Below are 26,745 nucleotides of genomic sequence, written 5' to 3'. Positions count from 1 at the left end.
TTACGCAGTCAATTGCGCTCGACCGCAACGTTTTTTACATGTTTTCACTTATTTCCCTTATCAGACAATTTACAACAAGTTGACCTTGTTTCTGTTGTCTTCAACTTGTTCTTCTTCTTCGTCTTCTGCATTGTTTTTATCATTTCCTTAGCTTTCTATTTTATCATGATGCTCAGTGCTTTGGTTTTATTACTTCCGTTCTGCTTATCAGTTGAAAGCTGTTAAGAGATTTATCTGCAACATTCCAGCTCATTCGTTTGATCATAAACTTGGTTTTATCTATATCTTGATTGCCCTCCATATGGAGTAAATTTATATATACGGTTTATAGTTGAATGCAGCTAAAAGCGAAAGGGCAAATAGCAGCAACAGCAGCTATATCAAATTAGATGACGCATCGCATATTTAATTCAACAGATTCACTAATTAGCTTAGATCACATAATCTATGAATATTTTATTTGTTTTTTTTTTCTGTATGGCTGTGAAACGCTTTGAGATTGTTTTTATTTTTATGATTCCTTTAAACGATTTGAGAAGCACAGCAAGTACGTTCATTAAATACCTAATTAGGTTCTAACACTGTTTAGCGGATCTTCGTTTCTGCATGATATCATGATAATAGCGAGCCGCATAAACATTAAGTTCTGCGTGATATTATTTCTATTTGTGCTGTTTCTTCTTCAAGGTTTCTCGCTTTATTCATATACATATATTTTCAGTTGATTTCTCTAGCAGAGTGCTTTATCTGTGTTGTATAGTGTTAAGTAACATCTCTCTCTCTTTCTCTCTCTCCGCTCTTCCGCTCTTCTCTTTTCATGCAATTATTTATTTATTAATTGCTGTCTGGCATACAATTTACTATATTTAATTGTTAATTTTTTAATTGTTTATTGCATTTTCATGAGACACAAACACAGAAATTATTTCATTTTTTTTACACTTTTCCATTTAATTTCTTTCGTAACTTCTTTACTTTCTTTTTCTAGTGTTTTTTTTTAATTAAATGTACACTTTTTTCACTATTTTTCTATAAAACATTTTATGCAATTTAATTTCATTTTTTTTGGTAATTTTTTGACACAATTTTTGCTTTAATTTATATATTTTTTTGCATGCCAGATAAGAGCTGTGTCTATAAAAATATTTTTTTTAATTAGCTGTGATAAAAGGCAAGTAAAAAACTATTTTTGCTATTTGGCATTTACCACTTCTTTTTTTGTGAATTTCACAATATATATTTGCAATGTATATGTTGAACTTTTAATTCGTATATGTACGTATATGCATGTGTGTGTGTGTGTGTGTGTGTGTGTGTAATAAATGTACGCTGCAATTTTCACCAATTTCTTCTTGGCATTTTTTTGTATTTTGCTGCTCATTATTATTATGAATGGTTAAACTTCATTATGTCTTAACATGATAACGATGCTGATCATGATGATAATTATGTTGTTTTGGCTGCAATTGGATTGCATAGCGACAAACACACACACACACAGACACAGAAAGAGCGAGAGAGACACGCAAACAGGTGAATCGGTCTATGGCGTGCCTGCTGGCCTAGACAGACTTACGACTGGTCTCAAATAAAAGTGAAAATCGTTGTTTTTTCTTCTTTCTACGGCAGCAGCCACAGCCATAGCCGCAGCAAAAAGAAAAAGAGAAAAACAACAACAGCAACAACAACTACACGAGCAGAAAGTCAGCTCAAACAAGTGTAACTTAGCAGCTGTGCCTATGCGTGTGCCTCTGTGTGTCTGTGTGTGTGCGTGGTAATGTCCAAAACGCAAAAACAAATATGGATTCCGTGTAGAAGCAGCCAAAGTATTGCAAAGACAAAGTGAGTGAGGGGTGAGGGGATACAATGGCAAGCAGCAATTACCGTTTTTTTTTTTTCAAAAAAAAAAAAAACAAGCGAAGACGACGCACCCGCGTACAATTTGCTTTGATTTACGTTTTCTTCTCTTTTTTGTAGCTGCGTGTTTTTATTTCTTTTCTTTTGTTTTTTTTTTTTTTTTTAACTTTGCTTCTATCGATAATTATTCAATTAAACTGTTGCGATTTATATCATGCACTTTTCACTTTAAATATCACGCACCACTTGCATACATATGAATTTATGCTTATAATATTAATTGAACGCCACAAAAACTGTTATGATAATTTTGGTTCAAAAATTTTGAAGCTAATGCGCCGCGAGCTCCGGTTTTTGCCAAGCGTTTGCGTTGCGTTGCGTTGCGCGTTTGAAAACGAAATGAATTGAAATGCTTATTAGAATATTCGCGAGTGAGCGGCGGCGAGTGACGGCGCGCACAGCAAACCCAAATAAAAAGCTTTTTCTGCCAGCAGCTGACGTCACGACGCCGTTCGAGTGAGTTTTATTGAGCGCAAGTGGTGGTTGAGAGAGCAGGCGCCGTCTCTGTCGCTGTCGCGCTGCAGCGACTGAACGCCGACTGCGGCGCACAGGCTTTGAGTGAGTTTTTTGTGTGAGAAGGGCAAGCATAAACATAGCGTGCTGCAGGTAGATTCTGACAGACTCTCGGTTAGTCGGTCGCTGTCCGCTGCAATGCGACTCACTAACTGACTCACTCATTTGCTCGATGCCTTGCTCGCTCACTCACTCATTCGACCGCTCAGCTGATAGCGCGATCATGCACTCTGCTTGTGTATGTGTGCTGCTTTTTTCTACCTTATTTGTGCTGCATTTTTGCTGCTTGCGCGTTTTCGATTTCATTATTTTGTACATTTATTTAATTTCCATGCAAAGGCAAAATCAAAAAGCTTTTGTGTTTGTGCAAACAAGTTTTCGTTTTCGTTGTTTTTACTGTTGCCGTTGCCGTTTGCCGTTGCTGCCGCAACGCAAATTGTTTAAATACTTCTTTTGCTGTTTCGTTTCTTTTGACGTTTGCTTTTGCTGTGTCCAGTTTATTTTTAGATTGCTATTTTTTACTAATTACCCGCTAGACCACTGCCTGTCCCTCTCTCTCACCCACTTGCGCGCCATTAACAACCGAAAAACAAATCAACCGCAATGAGGCCCGACAAATGGACAAAAGCTGATAAGCGTGCGCCGCTTAGAAAGGAAATATGTACACAAACAAACGAACGCACACACACACACAGCCACACACAGAGCCCAAAGCTCAAACACAATGCAGCAGCTGATGAAGCAAACACAAAGATAAGCTGTAAATGCAGCAACAACAAAGCTTTGAATTCTAATTCAAGCGCTGATCACGGCTCAGCGCAGACAAAAAAAATGAAATTATGTAATGCTAAAGCTCGCTAGCCGAAAATAGATTACCAGCACAACAATATAAAAAAAAAAAACAAATGTAGATATATAAATATTTTTATAATTAAACTGTTTAATAATAATTGCCATATATTTTTGCTTTTTTTATATGTGTATTCATAATTTTTTTAATTGCATTGTTTTTGTATTTTTTGTTTGTCATTTAAATTGTGTTGGCCTTTCAATTTCGCAGGCATAATCGTAAATAGCAAGCTTTATACACACACACAGAATTATATACATATATATGCATGTACCGTTACTTTGGCATTTCGATGGAGAACGCAATGATCGGCATTTATTGTGAATGCTGCTGGCTGCTGGCTGCTGGCCCGTGGTTCAATGTTAATCAGCGGCTCAAATCAACAGCAACAACAACAACAAAAACTCTGCACACACCCAAAAATATATACACACACATACACACAGACACACACACACAAACTCAACAAGTAACGCAATTCAAAAGATTAATGTTTGTTTTTTCAGCCTTTATGATGGATGGTTTGCCCCTTTGCACAAGTAAGCACTGCACAAAACTTTAATTTCAGCCACAGCTCGCTAATGTATCTTGCAGATACACACACATGCACAGAGATACTTTTGGCTGCACTGCATTACAAACAGCCGCAACTTTTGCGTGTCTCCGCTTCGCTTAAGCCCCTGCCTCGGCACCTCTCGCTCCATCCATGCCGCTGCTCTGCCTTGGCTCTATTATTAATGCCATTTATTGCATGTATCTGTAAGCTATGTATCTGTATCTGTATCTGTATCTGTATCTGTATCTCTAGTTGTATCCATAGACACCACTTGTTGCTGCTGCTGCCGTTGATGGCGTTGTCTTTGGCAAGAGACTCGTGCATTCGCTTCAGTGTGGCAGTCAGTCACAAGACATTCAGTGTGACCCTGACCTAATAAGTTTTAGCATTGTTTTTGTTTGCTCTCCCTCTCTCGTTCTCGCACTCTCCCGCTATCTCTTGCTGTATCTTGTGTCTGTCGCTTGCAATTGCCTGACTTGCATTGAAATTCCAGAAAAATTTAGTTAATGCCAGACACCGCAACTGATTAATTATATGTTATATATAATTTATGTGATATACACAAATCCATTAAGCGAAGCCTTGAAAGCGCTTTTTACAATTCCCAAGCAGTTTAAGCGCATATGAAATACGAGTCGCTCACGCCAGTCTAATGATAGCTATAAATTCATGTAACTAATAGTTGAGAAATGTGATTACTATATGCTTATTAAATATGAGTTTAAATTCGCTCAATCCCAATGAGCAATTTGAACTATTCATGTTATTTATATTATATATATAATATTTTTACTATTATATATAGGCCAACTCGAAAGCTTAGTAGTCAAATGCTTTATTTTACTTAATTTCATATTTAGCTATATAAGCTGAATCCTTTTTCTCTCAGTGTAATACAGCTTTTTATTATTATTGATCTATTATTATTATCTATTAAACACAAAACGAATTCAAGCTAACTAAATCTAATAAAAAATAATTCATTCGAAATGTTGCCTTTTGCGTTCCTTACTAATGAAATATATCTTTTTTTTCAGTGTAAAATAATTTTAATGGCTAATAATAGCAGGGCCTACAAAGAAGCCAAGTTGTGCTTCGCTTTTCATGCAAATTTAGATTATCAATTCTATAATTCATGTAAGCATATTTACTTTATACTCAACTTTTTTACAGTGTACTAACATTATACCAAAAAAAAAAACAAGAAAAACCCTGTCACAAGGCTATTTTCTAGACATTCCCCCAACAATCAGACTATAGACATGGTCGAGGCTATTTTAGTTACTTGATTTATTTGTGTCTATTGTTGTTGTTGTTGTTCTGGTTGTTGTTGTTGCTGTTGCTGGTGCTGTTTATGTGCCAACGAAAGTGCGATTCAAAGCTTGGCCATCGCGAGTTCCAATTCCAATCGCAATACCAAAATCGAATCGAATCAAATCGAATTGAATTGAATTGAATCGAATTCTAGCGCGCCTTCCACACGATGCAAATGAGGCTTAATTATTATGCCGGGCTTGGCAGCAAGTGCCAAATTGAAACCGGTTCGACCGACATTTCAAATACGTGTATACGCGCCGGACTACAATTCAATTATACAACTAGGCGGGCGACGCGACGCGGCCCGACGTACGAGCCAAGTCAAAGCCTTGTTTAGAGCCAGGCCAAGACGCCGCAACAACAAGAGATTCACTTGCGGTTTTATTTTTCTGTTTTTTTTTTTTTTTTTGGCATAGTTACACATACCTTTGGCATAGTGGGCGGCGAGGCGTGGCGCGACGGCCTTTGCCGGACACAGCGAAAATGAAAGTGCAGCCGCGCACACTGCGAGAATTTGGAAGTGTGACGGAAATGAATTTTTGGTGACTTTGATAAGAGAGCCGCCGCCACTGCCCAGCCCTGCACATGTCTTATTACAGGGTATCAACTCGTATTGTATGTCAATGCGTACGTCTTGTCTTATTGATATGGCTTTCGTTTGACGTCGCTTCGCTTGCTTGTATTAGTTTTCAGTTAATCTTGACCCGACGCTACGCAAAACGTGACCAGGTGAGCCCAGGTGGGCCAGCTGCAAGGTGCAAGGGAGCGTGAGGGGCCCTCTAACTGCGGCACAAGCACGAGGCTATATTTACGACAATAGCACGACACCAAAAATAAATTTGAATAATTAAATTACTTTTTTTTGTCTTGTCTTGTTCCGTTTTCTTCGCTTTCTGCCTTTTCCTTTTCTTTCTTTATCACTAGCTGCGCTGCATTTTTATGCCTAAATTTAGATAACAGAAACAAAAAAAACTGAGTTGGGCCAGACACTGCGACAGTTATATAATCTACCACCAAAAAAAAAAAGAAGCGACTCTAATTGATCAACGCACACATCAAAGTATTTGTCATTAAAACGTTGTATACCCTATGCATATGGGGAAACAGTGCATATTGCTTGTGTTGCAAGGTAGAAGACGATGTAGGCGGAATCATAAATTTTTATGGATATTGTAAAAGGGTATCAACAGTCGAGTTGACTTGGCCGCAGTCTATCGATCTGTCTGTCGTCTGTCTGTCTGTCGTCTGTTAATCTTTGTCTTTGGGTATATACGTCTATCTGTCCTTTTGATTTAGGTCTACCCATAGCACGCTCAGATTAAGTTGGTTTCAATCAATCGATAACTTTAGCCTGAAATCGATAACACATAACAAGAGAATGAGGCACGGCTGAGCCCAAGGAGTATATCTATTGATATATTGCATTTCTTATATCATTGGGATCCAAGAGTCGACTTAGTCTAATTTAGTCGAACATTGTCTCTGTATAAGGTATAAAAACAATGTATATTAACCTGTGGCTAGCGCAGTTCACAGTCTGTTTCAAACTATCGATAACTTCTTCAATTTCAAAGTAATCAATTAATATCGTTTACAAATTTCTGTTCAACATTTTGTCGCACATCTTAAAAGCTAAATTCCAACCTTTTTTAACTTATACTTAATCATATTATATTCTTCCCAGGGCATATCTTCGAGTCTCTCTTAAAGTTGCAAGCTTTAGATTCTACTTAAGTCCACGCAAAACTCAAGTACTACACACTTTAGCTATCTTAACCCATTATTTAAATATTTTTAAGATCATAGTCTTTACAGGGTAACTGCTAGTCATTCACCTGCGTCTAGACCAAACACTCCTTGAACAACTCCCTCTCTATCTTCTACCTAAATCTCTACAAATATCGTTCAGCATTTCTTTCGTCTGCCTCTTGCATATTCACAAATTACGAACTTGCAGAGTATTCCTCAGTCGTTCACTCCCGTTTAGAACACTCTTGTTATTATTTAGCACTGTGTGAAAATTAAATTGCATAAAAAAAACGCCAAAAATTTATGGCTAGCAAAAAAAAACCTGCTAAACAATTTGCATTGATTGCCATAAAAAAAAAATTAATTAGAAAGTCGGCAAAAAAAGTATTAATAACTCATTATATAAAGAACATAATCCTACTAATTATAGCTATGCAAATTATCTGGATTATGACTATATATATAAACATATACATATGACATTTCTTAATCTTTTCATTTTGATCTAATTTATGAAAGAAATTGAGTTTTAGATAGGAGAAAGATATATCTATCTCTCTAATTTCTTGTTTATTTCCCATTAGTCAAAATATATCTGCGAAATGCCCATAGCAATTGCAATATATATAGCTAATACTACCATGCCAAATAACTTCTATCAAAGCTTTTGCTTGTTTCACTCGATTTGGGCAATGCCAAAATGCTGGTATCTGTTAAGATACTCATAGGAACCCGATAACAAACAGATTTTAAAGCAAATACTGACGTGCAAATTGCGAACGCATTTGTGCAAATATTTTTAAATACTATTATTATTAATAAGCTGGCTGTAGTTGTATACATTACCAACGAACAACTGTCTGGGTGTGTGTTATTTACCTGCAAATGAAAATGAAAGATAAGTTAAAAGGCAAATTCCAAGAAGCATTTCTCGTATCTCTTAATAACTGTTAATAACAACAAACATTCGATTGGGGCAATTCGGTATTCTTCTAGGCCAGGCCCTTATAGAGAGGGCGATAAGCATTAGTTGTCATGTGTACATGGAGCACAGTTAGCCTCATTCTGCGCTTTAATTGCTTTGCTGTGTTGTAATTCTCAACTGGTTACGGCTTTGCCTAGGCATAAGTGATCACAATTACAAATGCGTAGCATAAGCTGACTCAGCTATATGCAATTACTTTATTTTACTTTAATTTATCTTAGTATATGCAATTTCTTTTATTCTCTATTTCTCATTTACTTCATTTTAAAATTTAATCTTTTTCTCTCTTCTATATACTTGCGATCTGTCATTGTCTTTCTGACCATCTCTATATAGGTTACTCTTACTTTAACTTCTAAGTCTGCAATCTACTCTCGCTTTCTTTCAAACTCTTCTGTCGTTTTCTTTCTCTCTTTCACTTTCATATCCATATCCATCTCTGCTTTGTTAAGCTTATGCAATAATTTTTCTTTCTCTTTCTAAATTGTTCACATATTTCCTATCATTATTTCTCATTATACTTAATTTAGTTAGTCATAACTATTATTTGATGGAAATGCAACAAAAACAGGCGACAGCCGTTTGTTTACGTCAGAAGACGAAATAGGTTTCGGGTTCGATTCTCGTTCATGGCAAACTTTCCGAATCGAAGCTAAGAAAACAATTTGCTAATGGCAAAAGAAAAACATTTGCAGTTGTTGTGCCCCATGCAGTTGCCTGATTAGATAGCGACTTTTTAGTTGGAAGCAATAATAATTAATATGATCACGTTTATAATTACAAAGTGAAGGCGCTGCAGCAGATGCAACTTTCAGATAAATACTATAACTATATATATATGAATGTAAACTGATATGTCAAGTTCAATTAGATTGTTGCATCAACTCAGTTAGTTCTCTCAGCTCAGGAAGTAATTGATAGCACAGACAAACCCCGAGAACATTGGTGGCACGAAATCATCATTTATCAATTTTTAATTACAATACAGAGGCGGTCGCCAATTCGCATGACAATCGACAATACAAACAAAACGAAAAATAAAACAACTATATTAAAAGGTAAACAAAAGCAAGAGAAATCTATCTTGAAACAAGGTCTAAAACTGCAGCTGAAGTGCTATGAAAATCAAGCTACAAATTAATGCTCGATGAGTAGACAAATTCTACAAAGTTATAGAAGATCTGCAGTAGATAGTTTCGAAAAGGAGTATGGAAAGTAAATGATAGTTTTAATAGCTAATAGATAGATGTGAAATATGGTAAATAATAAATAGATAGATATATCTGAAATCTCTGTCTACTTTTATACTTTACTCAATGATATCAGGCAGCTCAGTTTCAGATCTAATGCATCAATTATAGAATTTGTTTCAGCAATGGTTATAATATGGCTTGATCCAAATATAAGCGACTATCTACGATTAGCTGTTTACATATCCCTTGAGCCGATGCTAAGAACTTCGATCTACAAACAACTGCATCGTACAGCCTCGCTTAAAAACTGCTTGAACTTGTAAGTTAATCTATTCATATATCAATTTTCTCAGATAAGATGAATCATACTGAATAAAACAATATTTTTTACACTTTCTATTTGAGCTGCCATTTCTCATACCCTGTAGAAAATGAATTATGTCTTACAAAGTATAAGAAAATTGTTTTGAAGTCGATTCATTATTGATTCAAAAATATTTGTCTCTACTTAAAGCTCTCGCTCAACAACTCTGAAGACATTTAACCCAAGGCATTTGACGAAAGAAGCTGACGACCTTCTTAGGCATATATACCCTGTATTGTATTCTAAATATTTCCATTCACTTGAATCTAAATCTAAAACATTTTCTCTACAATAAGCTCTGCTTAAGTGTAAACTTCGTCGCCATCTAAGGTATCTATACCCTGTATATAATGGATTTTGGCTGAGATGGTACAGAAAACTTGCTTCAATACCTATTCATCTCGCGCTTACAGGACATACATACCTTCAGCACTGACATACAAAGTTTACAAAGCATCGATACTCTGATGCACAGCTGCAACACAAGGTCTTTCACCTTCTAAAGTATCTTTGCGCTTCGCTTAAAAGCCGTTTTTAATGGATTTCAAAGAGGACTCAACAACATATGAGCACAGTGTGTTTGTGCATAGAGTATTTGTATCTTTCGGAAATCAATCATAGACATTATACACACAGAAGAGCTACAGATATTCATCTGTCATTTTATAGCTGTAATTACTGGCTGCATGATATTTCGTCAAGTCACGCCATAAAACAATGGGAAACAGAACACAAACACCGAATTGAATAGTAAAAAAAAAAAAAAAAATAATAATATCAAAGCCAAAACGTGCAATACGCAATTAAACTTTAGAGTTAGAAACACATATAGACAGTGAGACAGAGCAGCAATAAATAAATACTAAAGAGTTTACGGCACATATGTAATCGCTTAATTATATTCAATCGATAGACAACTGCAAAAACCTTCCAGCTGTTTTAGCACAATAATTGGCTTGAGGCTAGGCACGTGTCACACACAACTCTAATGGGATGCAAAGTGAAGCGAGCAGTGAAGTTACCAATGCATAGATTACTTCCAGATACAAGCCACATGGGACGTACATACATATGTATGTGTATCAAGCAGTCGCAAGATCTAGATGCATATAGTTACAGGGAAAGTCGAGCGGAAACCTCCAGCCTCTATTTCTGTGTCGCTCTGTATACCTCTTACAGAAAGTATTTGTTTGAACTCTTTGGGAATTATAAATTCATTTTATTGTAAGTGCTATGACGGTACTTTTTGTATCTCATACAATACGCTCATCTTTGAGCCTAAAATATTTGAGAATTGTAAATATCAACTATACAACTTCCTTTCTCAATCTACTCCGTTGCTTGTCTTCTCTTTTTCACTTTCTCTCCTCTCTCTCTCCTTCTCACTCTCTTTGTCTCTATGGCATCATCTTCTCTAATTATTTCCTCACTACTCTAATATCGCAGTTTCTATCTTTCTTCTTCTCTTTCTATCTCTGCCTACTTGAGAATTATAACTGAATTGTTGCTTAAGCTCCCTTTAAGCTTTAACTATACTTTTGTTAAAACCACAAGTCATTTAGTATTTTATAGTATTGAAATGCCACTTGAATAGCAGCTCGATCAACATATGCTTCAATAAGAATTCTTACAGCTTGTATTAAAAATACATGAAAACAACAATTTTCAGTTCAAAGCTAGTTTATGCTTCTACAAAGCAAATGGGCACAGATGCCAGCTAAGCAATAAACAAAATATTGTATTGCACAAAATGTCAGCTGTATTCGATAAATGTAGTCGAGAAACAGTTGTTTCAACAATATCAAAGAATGGCTGTGTTTGTGTATTTGTGCTCGTGTTCTAGATTCAGTTAGTTCTATATGAATATATAAGATATAACTGAAACTTAACCATATATCTATAAATGCACATCAATCAATCGCTACCAAGCTCTAGGTCCACTAGCCTCGCCTGTGTTTTTATATAATCAACTATAATTCTCAAATAGTTATAGCTTATAAGGCTGAGGCAAGTCTCTAGACGACAAGATACTTCAATTAGCTACACAGACAGGCAGCTGTCTCACCTTATAGGTGTCTGATTAGTAATAACCGACACGTCTATATATATGAATATTATAGTGAAACATCTCTATATAAATATGTATATTTTGTTCATTAAAATTACAACCCACGCAAGCAATTTATGCGTGTGTGTGTGCTATGTGGGCTAACTATATATACATGTGTTAGTGTTGCTATAAATATGCCAATGAGTTTTGCTATAGCTATTAATATGTTGTTTGTACGATATCTATATATTGATATATATATATTTTGCCTGACTAATGCTAAAGAATCTGGGGATTGCCGCTGCCAACACGTGTTGCCTGCATATGATTTATGCATTTTTCTCAAGATTGAGTTAAGTGACTTTCACACACAGAGAGGGAGAGAGCACAGAGCTCGGCTTGACTTTATATACATATATATATATATATTTATTTGTGCCATCTTTGTAAATTTATTGTTTAAATTTAATTTTTTTATTATTTAATTTACGTTTTTTTTTATTTCTTTTTTTTTTTGTGATTTTGCTTCTTTCTTTCGCTTGTCAGCGCAAAATGTCAAGACGCGACGTGAGTTTATTGCACTCGAGTGGTGTGAAAGAGACAGCATCAGGCATATGGCCAGCATGCAGGTGCGACAGAGCTGCAGCTAGACGGCAACAGCTTTCAAATATATGAAGTCCGGCGTTAAGTGCTGGCACAAACAATTTTTACGGTTCATAAATGGACTTGCACACACACACAGACCATATAGTATACCCATATATACATATAGTACGTATTATATAGTATATAGCATATAGTATATAGTACGATTCGCTTATCAACATCAATCACAGCCCAAAGGTTCATTAGACTAAGACCCAAGTCAAGCTGACAGCACGTGCAAAGCCGAACGTAACGAGAGATAGAGGAGGCAGGCTCTACAACAAAGAAACACTTACTAAATGTATATATAATACTATTTTAATGGGTAGAACGAAGAAATTCGAAAGTTCTAAATACATGTAGTTATAGAAAAAGTTTAACTTAAAGTCTGATTCGTGAACTCGCTCTATCTTTCACTCTCTCTAATACTAAAGGTTTGCTTAAGCTAGTTGAGAATTATAAATTAATTTGTATTATTAAAAGCCTTATCTGAACCTTCATTAAATCAATTAATGCATTGACTCTCTCAAGACTTCCTTTTTCCTGCCTCTTCTTCGATTTTTCTCTCCATCTCCCTATTTATATCTATGTTATTACTTCCCTCTTGGCGTTTCTGCTTTCAACATTACTTAGCACTCGCTTAAACTACTTGGGAATTATAAATTAGTTTGTCTTTGATAAGGTTTTACTTAAGTAGAGTTTAAGTACTTTTTACATTTTGTTATATACAATGTTATTTAGTTTTCAACTTTTATCGACTCTGCCCTTAAACAATTCGAGCTTTCCAAATGCAAATTGAAATAGTTTAATCAACTCAGCTCAATTATAATCAAACTATTCTTTGTGTTAATTTTTACTAATCACAACTATATATATATAAATTACTATATATTTTATATATATATGATAGACATTATACTATTTTCATTCAGCAAAAAGCACTTGTATAATCAATTTGTTTGTTGCGGGTCAAACCATGTCTACTTGACGTGTTTGAATTTCCGATTAGCCTATCTCGCAATCCACTGAACTGCATTACAAATTTTTAATTTTTTTCTTTCTTTCGCTCGTTGCTTTTCTTTCATTTTTTATTAACATAATAATTTCGACAATATTGTGTACACTCCCTAACTCCAATGTGGCACCGCCACAGCTGCCCTACCTACCTACCCCGCCCGCCCCGCCGCCTGCTGCTTTCCAGCTGTCTCGATTCCTTTCGTAACTATGCAAAGTCTATGAATTTTCGTAATTTCACTTTCTTTCGACGTGCGGCGCTGCGGACTCTCTGCTGGCTACGTGCCATTAAAAATTGGCTATGGCCATCAAAATGAAAAAGCAGAGAAAAAAACTTTATAACGAGTATTATGTAATCCGGCCTCATTTGCCCCGTTGAACTGCCGACAGTGACGACAATAAGTAAGTGCATCGAATTATATTACGAACACATAAAAAAGACTTAATAAAAGAAGAAAGAGAAACGAGCAACGTGAAAAAGCTCGCCTTAAACCTAACATATTTGAGCTGTTAATACAAAATAGATTGAGCTGCAAACAACGCTCGGGCACTTTCGAAAAGCTCTTCATTAGAATTCGCAAACAGTTTAGGCAAACTCACAGCTAAATGACCTTAGCAGTATTTCTACTATCGTCGCATTGGACTTTTGACTAATGAGTAGACAAAGGAAACATCGTTGTCCAATCAACATAAATCACAATTTCCCTGTACTCTATTTATAATGTTAGCTTCCGTTCAGACAAGATTTATGTATAATTAGAATCAAAGCATAAAAGGCGCATAAACAAATTGAAAATGAAACGAAATCGAAATCGAAATTGAATTAATTAAAAGAAGAAATAAATAACAAAATAAACACATTATCAACAGGCACTCGAGATCAAAAAAAGAAGAAGAGGACACAGCAAGAATTTGACGATTACGTAATGCTGTCAATTAAGATAAAAAAGGAAGGTAAAAATATCAAATAGGGTAAAAAAAGTATATATATATAAAGAATATATATATATGTATATTTTTGCGCACTCTGAAGTGTAACAAATTGTGAAAAAAGACAACCCACGACTTTTTATACTCTAGAAACTATTGAAAGCAACTATATAAGAGGTATGTTGTTTTCGCTAAGATGTAGGTAAGTGTAAGCAGGAAGCATGACAACGTGCTTTATAGCTCAACAACTATAGAATTATTCATATGTTGTCCACCTGTACCCATTCCATTCCATTAATGGCTTATTGCCAATTTCAGGGTATCTGCCAGCCGTTCACTCCCCGAAAAAACACTCGTTATTTGTATACGTTTCTAGTTGAACGAATTGCTTATTGTCAGCTCTTGAGAAATTTTTAATTGGTACTCCTCTGACTCCCAGATACCTATATTTATATCCATCCACATGAACGTGGGCTGCTCTTAAACTATAAATTTTAATCAGCTTAAGACTGAAATGTGTTGAAGGCAGTGGAGCGCAGTGGCTGCAGCCCCCACACACAGTTTTTATATTATATTATATTATTGAAAATAGAAATTCAATTTCAATTATAGTTCTCTGCGGGCTCGAGCTAAAGCCACTTAGCGCGAGAAGTACTCAAGTGCATCCATCAGATACAACACAACAAAACGCAAAATTGGATTACGGCGGAGCGTGTTCCGGTTCGCTCTAGTCGAGTACTCTTTATTCTCCTTGTTTCTTTTTGCTTTGCTTTGCGCTTTACTTTACATCTCATGCTTGATTTATGATGCTCAACACATTACGCATACGACACGTGCGGCGACAACGACAACGTCGTTGGCGATGACGTTGACTGTCGCATAAATTGCAGCCATAGACTTCTTTTCAACACTTATTTTCATTTAAGAGTTTCCTAGGGAAAACCCTGAATGTAACTTAAATTTTCAATGTTAACGGCATTTTGTATAGAGAATTTATCTTTGAAGTTTTGTTAATGAAATTCATTTAGTTGAAGGTTTGAAGATAATTAACATTCTTGTAGAAACATTGACTGTATTGAGTCAACTGAGTAGTACTTTAGCCAGTTATAAAATAAGGTTATATATACTCTATTAAAACAGTATATATACTTCATCCTTAACATCAATTGCTTACTTATTCTTATTATAAACGCTTTTCTCTTAACAAATCCAAGCTGGCGCGCTGCGTGCTTACGTTGAGTATTTCACACGGCCTTAAACTGAATTTCGTTAACTTCAATTCTAATACTAAGCGAGCACTAGATGTATATATATATATATATATATATATTTATATATATAAAGCTTTTGTTTTACTGCATTAAAAAAAGTAGCTGCCTGTGGCTGTTGCCTTTGCGAAAAGTTCATTCAACGCGTCGCGTTTTTTTTTCAGACTTTGCTACGGTTTGTTCGTTGCGCTTTAGTTGGTCTCTGTGTCAGTCGAACTTTGAAAAATGCCAGGCTATATATATATATATATATATATATATATATATACAACACTCACACATATATATATGTGTGGCAATATGGCAAACATTCTACACACACAGCTGCATTAGCCGCAACTGCGCTTCGTTTGATTTCAACAAAGTGAAAGGAGTTTTTCGTTGTTTTTTTTTTCTTCCACAAACATTTATCTTGCTTCTTTTTTTCTGTATTGTTAATGCATTTTTAAAATTATTTATTATAATTATTTATAATTTTTTGCCAAAAATAATTGGCTTTAAATATTTTGGCGAAGTTAAATAATTTTTATGGGTAACTTCCTAGAGCGCTTCGAGTTAAGAGTTTACAAAATAGAGCTTAAGACGGAAGTGCACGACTAGTTGATGCCCTGAAGACCTGTGTGCAGGAGTTTGTACAGGTATTTTTGAAAGCTTTAGTAGCTAGATGATAGCATATTTGGTGGTCTCTTACTGCACCTCAAGCAAGTCTCCTTCTGCCAGTCACAAACACGTCAACAATCACAGCATACCCCGTTTATCCACCTTCAATATATGTAGGGCATCAGAAAACGTGCCCACAAACTTGTAGATCGATTTGATTGCATTTTATTTTACTTGAAGCCAGTTTCTGTGGGCGTTTGTGCTCAGTGAAAGGCACCAAGAAAAGGGCTTCAAAAGTGGGCTGAGAAATAATGAGCAGTCTGCGATGCGAATTCAGTAATTACTTTAGACTCCTACTGCATATGATTATACTGCATTGTTTCATATACATACATATATATATATATAATTTGCTATGTGGCATCATATCGACGCTGTTTTTGTGGGTGCTGGACATTGCGTGTCACAACGGGTCAGTCATTAAATGCGATTTTGCTTTTTTATTTTTTTCGATTTTTTATGATGATGCACATCATGCAAAAAGCATGTTGAACTTTTGCGATAACACACGGCAATGGCAGTAGCAACAGCAGCAACAGTTGCTGGTGAAAATGAGCATTGAACAACGCTTTTCACTTAGCAAACAAACAAACAACAATTGCCAATGCCCAACCCCAAAAGCAGCTTCAACCAAAATAAAAAATACAAAACAAAAACTCAACCACAAAGCTGCTGCTGTTGCAGTTGCAGTTGCAGTTGCTGTGGCAATTGAATGCCTCAACAGCAACAAAATATGAGCATGCACCACACAACAAGCTGCCTGTGTGTGTATGTTACAATGCCCCCAAGTCATGCACATGCACATGCCAAACCATTGCGCCACAATCAACAACAGCAGCAGCAGCAGCAACCACCTGATTGCAACTGCAACTCGTGAGATTCAGCCGCAAGTTGCATTTGTGGCTAGCAACAGGTAGATATATAGAGTTAAGCTTTTAATATTGCCAAGCATTCATTATCTATCTAACGTCCATTGGATCTTTTATTTAATAACAATAAAAAGTTTTCATCAAGAAAGTTGCTTTTGTGCACAGTTCACCTCCTTTTTTTAACATTTTTGGTTAAATTTGTAGAGTCTGGCAACCCTGTGTAGCAGTTTATGAGCTATGTATAGCCTAGGCAACTATAAACTATTTTTATATATTCAACTAGACTGCGAAGACTTTTCTTTTTTTATATATATATATATATATCTAAATTAAATATTTAATATTTTTAAAAAATATATTTTAGATAAAATTTTTTTAAAAATATTAAATTTTTTTAAATTTTAAAAATAGTTAAATAATTAGGAATTTTTTAAAATTTTAAAAATATTATTCAATATATAATTTTTATAATATAATTGAATATATTTAATTTATTTTGTCTATTTATATCTTTTTAATATTGTTATCAAAATGCAGTTCTATTTTTTAGTGTTAATTTTTCCTAAATATTTATAAGTTTTTTTTTTCAAAACATGTTTTTAATTTTCCTCTATTTATTTATTTTTTATTATTTATTTTTTATTAATTTAGGTCTTTTCTTTCATTGTCAATTAATTTTGTTGACAACATTTGTTAATGTGTCTTTGTTGCGTGTTATCGATAAGAGCTCATTAGTTTGTCTATCGATAACAATGGCCAGCTAATAAAGCTAATAATGGTTATCGTTTGTCGGCATTTCCATTTGCATTTGCGCATATTTTTATGCGTTTTTCTCGCTTCTTCTTTCTACTAAACGTCATGAAAGTGAAATCTTTTGGAAACGCGCTTTTCCTCACACTTTTCGTTGTTGTTGTGGCCAAAAATTTTACAGCAGCCACAAAAACAAACAGAAAATAATAAAATCAAAAAAAAGAAACGCATCAACCGTTTGTGGTTATTAAAGTGAGTTTTTTTCATCCTCAGCTTCTCTCATTCATTTCTCTTCTCTCGGCCATAAGCCGAAGATGCTTACTTACACGATTGCAGCAATTGAATAATATTCAAATGATTCAGAGACTATTCAAATATGTTTCGAGTGATTCAGTGGGCAGTGGAATTAGCTTACCTGCAAATAGAAGAAAACAAAATATGCAAACGCAGGCGTCAATAAACAGTTTATTCAAATAATTCAAATTACATTCGAAATCAATTGGCAGCAAGTGAAAAACTGTTGAAATTTGGCAAAGCGAATGTGAAATACTCTTTCAATGTATGTAAATATAATGCAAAACATTAGAGAATCATCTTTATTTTGTACTTAAGTTAAAATATATTAATTCTTGTCGAGACTGTGGAAAAACATGTTAAGCCTGCGCTCGAGATAATTTGCAAAACAAAAGTCATTAAGAACTCAGTTCCTCTAGTAGCATATTCGCCTAGGCATACCCAAAGACAAATTCATAATACTCTTTCTCTATAAATAAGAGTATCCCCAGAGGGCGCCATAAAATGTGACACGAACGTCACGCCAGCTCATGTAAAAGTCAACAAAAGTTGAAAATTAAAATAAAATAATTTACGTGGCGCGTCTAAATGTGAAATGCTATTTAAAAATATACAGAAAAAACAACAACAATAACAAGAAGAAGAAGAAGAAGATCAACATTAACAACAACAAAATATTGAATGTGGCTGAAAATAAAAATCTTGAGCGCTTGACAACTCGCTCGAATTAAAAGTGGACACGAATTCTATTAACAAAAAATTTAAATAAAAATTCGCAAATTTTGTGTTGCTCAAGGCAAACGAACCAAAAAAAAAAATTAGATAAATAAACTAAATAAAAGTGTTGAAATAAATTGGTTTTTTTTTAATTCATAAAAAAAAACCTGAAAATTCTTGTTTTGGTCATCCAAACGAATTCAGTTCGAAATTTCGACAAATTTGTGATCTACTTTAGTTGAAAGAGAGAAATAACAATTATTTATATAGGCTCTATTTGTACAGCTGCTGCAGCTGTATTTTACTTCTTTCTTTTTTGGGCCTATCGAAACTATGCGATTATCTGATATGAATGCGCCATATACTAAAGGGGAACATTAACAAAACATATTTCATATAAAAAATAAAAACAGCTGTCGCTCTCTTGAATCAGCCTCATTGAACTCCGCTGCTATAAGAACTAGACTGAATATATTTTGGCATATAAGCTCTTGAGCTATAGTTCTTTATTTATAGCTCAGCTCTGAAGCATTTAGGCAGCTGCTTTATATACTAGCCTCAGTGAACTCGGCTTATATAAGAGTGAGAGGTTTTATTTTTGGTATGCGAGTTCTATAACTGCACTTTTTTTTAAATATTTCCATATGTTTACGATCTGACACTTGGTAACCATTGTAATTCAAAATAACCTCATCGAACTGGGCTTCTGCTAATGCTAGAGTTTTTATTTTTGGTATGCGAGTTCTTTGACTGCACTTCTTCAAAAATACTTTACAATAAAAATGATCTGAAAAAAAAAATTCATTGAGCTTAGTTTCCACTTACTTCCATAACATTCTGTTATAAAGAAACTGTATAGTAACCGTTTAATTGCCTCATTGTACATAAATTCACATTATGCATACAATTCCCATGGTAATATGATTTAACTGTTGAAAACAAGTAAACAGAGCTGATGGACAAAGCAGTTTTTGTTTATGTTTAATTAGGCATTTGATTTGTTTCTAAATATACATTTTTTATATTAAGCCCAAAGCACTGCGAGCTACTTTTTTACATCTGTTGTGTAGTAAATTAATGTTTATATTTTCTTTATGACTGACCGAAAATAGCTTTAAAGAGTACCTAAATAAATATGTAAAGAGCATGGCATTTACTTAGCCCGCTGGCCAAAAGATACAAATGTATCTAACAAGTGAGTTTTGCTTTTGTAGCTGCAACTCACGGTTTTTCGAGCCGTATTTTGGTTCATTCTCGCCTTCTGTCTGTGTCTCAATATGCATTTGTTCCCAAGTCTCCCAAACTTAGCACAGCCTTAAGAACATGCCTTTGATTTTTCTCTCGCCCGCTTCCACTCTTTTAGTCTTCCTCTCCTCTTCTTGACATCTCTTAGTGTACATTAGTTCCTTTCTTTCCCTCCATCTATATCCATCGCCTCAACTTAACATAGTTTTGTCACATGCCTTTCACTGTTTGGACCACATCATTTCGCTCTCTCTCTTCCCAACTGCACATCCCTCTATCTCCCTCTCTCTCTATGTCAACACAGCCTTGTCTTTGTCTTTGGCTCTTGACTACTCGCTTGCTTGAGCTTTTGAGTCTTAATTAAATTAGCATTTGGCTTTTCATTCTGCTTTTGTCCTTAACTGACGCTTTGGCTTCTGCATACGAAAAGCAGCAACAACAGCAGTGGCAACTGGCGCTTAACTGCGCCCATTTGTAATTAGAACGCTAACCAACAACAATGCAAATTTTTCTTTTTATTTTGCTGACGTTCGAGTTCGACGTCGCATTGCGTCGTATAATGTAATCAAAGTCAAATCGCGCTACACATATGTTAATGCCAAACAGTCCAATGCATATAGCCAGAGTATACACACACATATATATATATACTATTTATCTGTCTGTGTGTTAGAGCTCACAGCTATTTAGCTGTTTAGCTATTTAGTTTGTGCATGAAATACCCGACGGACAACGCACTTGGCGACCTTCGCCGTGTACGCGGCGGCATACTCAGCTCAAGGTTAACAATCAATAACAACAGCAACAACATCGACAATAACAGCAGCAGCAACATAAGTAACAAAACCAACAACAATAGATAAAAGCGCATTAACTAGAGCAAATGCTTGGCAGTCATTCGGCTTTGCCCTCATGCATCAACTCTGACTCGAACCACCAAATCCGGGAACGGCACTGGTTCAAGTTGAACTCTAATGCCACTTGGAACTTTACATATAAAGAACGCTCGATTTGGCTCTGTTATAATTCTCAAATGGTTATGGCAGAGGCATGCAGAGGAAGCCAATGGCAAAGCCAGTTGACTTGGCTTTTTGAATGTTTCTGCATTTCATATACCTAAACTGCTCTATTGAATATGAAAGGTATTTTATAGCAAGCTAAGTGGTTCTTTTAACTGTATTTGTAACTGTATCTATATCTGTATCTGTTTCTGTATCCGTATCCGTATCTTATATAAAGTATAAAATATTAATTTCAGATATTGTTACTTTTTCCAAATTATTTAAGAATTTTTACTAATTTTATTTATTTTTTTTTCTACTTGTGCTCAGCTAATTTCTTTGGTATTATTAACAAACATGCATAAAATAAAGAAATGTTTAAATATTTCTAAGCATTATTTGTTAAGCTTCCTCTTGTGCAACAAATACCAAAAACTTATGTCTGTTTAGCCCATTTATACAGCTGCTTAGCGCAACTCCGGCCAATGGGAGAAAGGCTTCCCATATACACAAAACTCTTCAAATAGTTGTTGCCCAACCTCAAGTTGCATTGTTTACTTATTGTTGTAGTTGCTGTTGTTGATTGTGGCACTTTGTGACTTAAGGCCACAAAAAAAAAAAAAAAAATACAAACAAATTTAATTGCACAGTGCAACAAAATTCAGTTTTGCGTGCGATTCGCTTTGGTTTTTGGCTTCGTGACTTGCAAAACAAAAAAAATCTTAAAAATTTAATGACACACACACACACACACACTTGATAATTCTTTGGCCAGCTTCAATTTTGAGCTCCCAATTTCTGTTTTTATGTGTTTTCAGCTGTTCATTTCTTATGCAAGATCTATTATAATCTATTAAATCGTAGCAGAGCCTAGCAATTATATATCTATTTGTTCGACTTCCCTCAGATAGTTTCAGTAATTTCGACTGTTTCTTGCATTATCGAACGCCCCACATTTGTGCCACACTTCCAGCCCCGTGCCGAGCTGCATTTATTTGCATACATTTGTGGTTTTTTTTTTTTTTTTATTTGGGTTTACCTATTTGACTATCTGGTAAAAAGAAAATGAACAAACAACACAGAAAGACTCCAGTGCTTAGAGCCCACAGCTAATTTGGCACAATTACTTATCGACCAAATGCAAATATGAACTGTTTGGGGTGGCTTACTCTGAATATGTATCTATGCCAAGGTATGCACAGTTACTTTTGGAGTGCTTTAACTAGTTGTGAATTATAAGTAAAAATAAGTAAAGCGCAATTTGATAAGCCAACTCTAAATTTGCAATGTATATTTCTACTTTTTATTAATTTACGTGATTTTTAGGTACACTTTATTGAATCTTATAGATATGCGTATGTACTAACATAAGTTTTATGTATTCAAAGCCTTTAACTCTTATTGAAAATAACTGAAAAACCCTTTTGCCTCATATTTCATCAACATTCTACTATATCTTACATGTTACACATACGAATACTTAATGCTATTTACAACTTTGTATTATAAGAAAAAAATCATGGCATAAGACTTCTTTGCATATCATAATTATCCTAGTTTAGTAGAGAATATATATGTGTGTAGCCACATTTTAAACAGTTGATTGTCCTTTTTTAGTAGTCACTACTATTTTCATGAACAACATTCAGTACTCAGTCGCACTTCAATGCGTATACTTAATATAAGAAACATTCAAAGACGTAAGCCTAATATCAATTTCAATGTCCATATATGTCTATGCATAAGCTATAATCAGAGCTAGCAAGACAGCTGTTATAAATATACATATATTATGCACATATATATGTTTATGCCTTTAATTATGATTTATTCCAAATTCTATTTTTTCCATTTTTATCCAAAAACAAATCTAGCATTTTTTTGGGCTTGGTTTATCTTGATCTTTCTTCTATAATTTAAGCATAAATTCATTTTTTTCTTAGCTCGTAAAACAATAAGCCTAGCTGTTTCTTGTTGCTTGGCGGCTTCATGCTGAATGACAATACAATGAATGCGTAGGCCATTTACCTGATGCAGAGAGCCAGATGTAAGTTGAAAAAGTGCCGCAGGCAAAGAGTTAGGATTATTTATTTGCCATGTGCCAAGCGCTTAAAGAACAACAACAAGCAGAACAAGAACACATTTGGTCGCTGTATACATATATATATATATATATATATATAAATATGACTCTGAATGGGGTCAGAAGCCAACAAACATCAATAACGGAGCGTGTGTGCCGCACACACACATATATTCATCACAGGTAGATGCTGTCCGAGCGATTGGCTAATTTAACATAAAAAAGCAGGTTATTAACCTCTACAAAGAAAATAAAATTTGAGATAAACATCAGGTAGATCATATTGAGCTCCATCAATCTATAAGACATACAAACAATTTGCATTGCGTGTGCATTTGGTAGGGGGGAAAGGCCCCAGCTGTCATGTTTCATAAGTATACCCCCCCCCCCCCTCCGATCCCTTCAAAGTCAATAAACTATATCTGTCTATTGACAACATTTGCTCCAAATAAACTCAAATATTTGCTTATTTCTTTTTTGTAGCAACGACAACGTAGACAAATAAATAAATACCACAACTATGCAACGTGGCCGAGCACAATCGATATTATCAATTGACACTCAAGAAGAGGAAGAGACAAGCTGCATTAAAAAAATTTAAACAAACAAATAAACGACGAGCAAAGAATGGAAAAAACAAGCAGAAAAAAGACAATAAATTGTTGGCATAGAAGTCTGTGACAACGTATTCGTAAGTGCACTGAGCGAAAAGATATATGAAAAATGAGCATGAGAACTTCGGCTGAAACACACTGAGCTACACAGCAACAATTGTAGCTTAGTTTTATATGAAACTAGAGCTACACAATTAAAATGATGTCCTAAGTTTTATTTGCACAAACTGGAAAACAATTCACAGCTGCACTGCAAGAAAAATATATAAAAACTGTATAGGAATTCTGGCTAAACTATATATTTCTTAAATGGAACTAACAGATGCAGCTGTAGCTTAAAAGAATTTCTTTTGTTAACATAGAGGAAAAAAGAATTCTGAAGTATATACACTGAGAAAAAAATTATATAGGAAATTCTTTAAAAACTTTCAGCATAAAGTTTTGAACTAAGAAACGTGGCTATAGCTTAGTTTTCTATAAAGTTTTTCTGCAAAAAAAAACTTTGATTTGAGTTAGTCAATGCACTGAGAAAAAATTACTGAAAGAGCTTAAGAAGCAAGAGTCAATCTAAAAGGCAATGAAGCAGAAGCTTCAGTTAGTTCATATTACATTTATATAAAACAAAGCTAAGGAATTTATTTTTCTGGTATTTTATTTAAGCGAAAAATATTTCTAGAATTGAGTATAAAAGACAAATTTAAAAGTAAGTTTATCATAAGGTAGCTAAGTTTTATACAAAAAAAAAGCTACAAAAATTAGCCTGAACTTTCTATAGCTCCATAGTTCTATAGTTGGATATTCAAATAAGTTTCAGTATCAAAAAAGATTTATTATGCTAAAGAATTACAGTTATGGTCAATCGCATATATAATATTATATACATAAATGTCTATTACGATATTATAATGTCAAAACTGATTTATTTAGCTACAAAATGTATATGAATATATTTTCAGAAACATCTCATATTGTGTTTCGACCTGGTTCGACAATTCTATACAAAGTTGCACAAGCAAAGCAATTGAAAATAAATCAAATTAGATATAGATCTTGAGGAGCGCCTTATAGAAAACATGTAAATATTTCTTTGCTTTATATAAAGTCTCACAAATTGTGTCTAGTTCCCATTGATAGTCCAATTGGGCGGCGTTTGGCAAACGTGCGTTGCTTGCAAATAGATAAACGAACAAACAGGGGGAGGAGAAAGATACAAAATAGGTGCCAAGTGTTATATATATGCACACATACACACACACACACACACACACACTCGCACAGACAATCGTCTAAAGCGCAATGTAATGTAATGTAATTAGTGAGGGTTTGCACAGCGTCAAAATGTAATTTGCGCTTGTGAAATGTGTCTGGGGATTGGGCCTGTGTGTCACACGTGACCCAAAACCGCCTAAAGACCAAACCCTCCCTCGGAACGAAACTCATCCCCTAGCTAACAAAACAAAACAAAAAAAAAAAAAAACAAAAATAAAAAAAACTAAATGCAAAACCTGGCAAATGCGAAAAACTGACCAAGTCATTAGGTTTCATTGCGCGCAACGCTAATGAACCCGGATATATATATGCATATTCATATAACTATATATATCTCATTATATATAGTACATAGACACATATATGTAGTTTCGTATATATAATCGTTCGTCTTTTATCAAGAGTTAAGCATATGTTTGTGCGCCACGCATTTCGTATCGAATGAGCATAACAATTTCGTCTATTGAAACTGAATTTCAATTTTAATTTTTGTTTTGAAGTCGAATTCGAATTCGAATTGAAATTGTAATAGAAAATTGAAATTGAATTCAAATTTGTCGCACTTAAAGAGATTGGAAAAATTGTTTACGGCTCTGATAAACAAGATTTTTCGTGTTTGTGTTTTTGAGCAAAATTCTTGGCACTTAATGAACCACAACGCAAGAGCTAGATAAATGTCATAAACAGATGTCAAAATGGACCAGATAGAAGAGTAGATACCCTGTTAAGTTAGCTGAAATCGATTTGTTATCGATGACATACCAAGTCAATTTTAAAAATAAAAACAAAAACCAATTTATGCAAACATAATAAATTTACTAAATATGTCATCTAAAATTAAAAAATTGAGAATAAATATTTATCGATATATTATTATATTTTAAGTGTATGTATTTATTTTCTGAATTATATATATACTATAGATATACTATAGAGCAGCTGATTGTAACTAGCCCTCTCTTACGGTAAATAATAAGCCAACATATGGACACAAAAATTGTTGCACCTTGTTTACTTGGAAACGCCAAATCGATATTTATCGAAAAGCAAGAAAAAAGCAGTTACCGTATTTGTTACCAATATATTTTGCAGCTCTGGCTTTTAAATTCAGCAAAATCAAAAAGACATATGGATCAAGAATGAGTATATCATATATATACGCGACGCAATGTCGTCTATGTGCCCCCTGCTGCCAGCTGAGCAGCATATTTATACCCCTTTTTAAGCATTCTTAATGGGCACGCGGAATATACATATAAAAAACAACAACATTTTTAACGAGCTACACAACGGGGCAAACTTTTCAGCGCCATATGCTACAGTTGCAAATAGGTTGTGCGTGTGTATGTGTGTGGGTGTGGTTGCGGCTATAGCAGCCACTTGTGGGTGGCCACCTCTGGTGTAGGGGTAGCTCAGTAGCCACAGAGAGAGGGGCGAATTTTATTGGGCGTGACATTTACCTTAGCATTACTGTAGGATGCTGCAGCTGTGGTGGTAGTGGTGGTGGCGGCGGCGGCTGCGGCAGCGGCAGCTGCTGCGGCTGCGGCTGCTGATGTCGAGGCAGATGAGTCGAGCCAATTTTCCGGTTTCATTTAAAAATCTGTTGTGGGCGGCAAAAACCGCACAAAAATGTTGCACAAAAAAAGAGTTACAAAAATTTCAAGTGCGCACTTTTTCAGTTGCGTACGCGGGCCGTTGGGGGGCGCTGCGTGACAACTTTTCAATTGCACTTGGCACTAGCTGCTGCTGCTCTTCTTCTTGTTGTTGTCTTGATTTTGTTCACTGCACACACTGTACACACACACTCGCGCACGCACACAGAGGCAAACAAGAAATATATATAAAAACACACACGAAATAGAAACGAAACTCTGCGCGCTTCTCTTATTTTA

The 26,745-nt window shown here is 34.9% G+C and overlaps 1 protein-coding gene across 1 annotated transcript in view; it reads right to left on the bottom strand.

Moving 5' to 3' along the window:
* LOC111595322 (terminal nucleotidyltransferase 5C) overlaps positions 1-26,495 on the bottom strand; it is a 30,527-nt gene extending 4,032 nt beyond the window's left edge. The window contains exon 1 of the mRNA XM_023308980.2: positions 26,314-26,495. Coding sequence (XP_023164748.2) covers positions 26,314-26,445 — 132 coding nt within the window. The 5' untranslated portion in view covers positions 26,446-26,495. The remainder of the gene's footprint in view (positions 1-26,313) is intronic.
* Between the last annotated feature and the right edge of the window lie 250 nt (positions 26,496-26,745).

The sequence above is a fragment of the Drosophila hydei genome, unplaced genomic scaffold, assembly GCF_003285905.1.
Source record: "Drosophila hydei strain 15085-1641.00,03,60 unplaced genomic scaffold, DhydRS2 tig00008122-arrow-pilon, whole genome shotgun sequence".
In the NCBI taxonomy this organism is placed as follows: Eukaryota; Metazoa; Arthropoda; class Insecta; order Diptera; family Drosophilidae; genus Drosophila; species Drosophila hydei.
The sequence above is the reverse complement of the archived record's forward strand: the minus strand, read 5'-3'. Positions and strand labels throughout refer to the sequence as shown.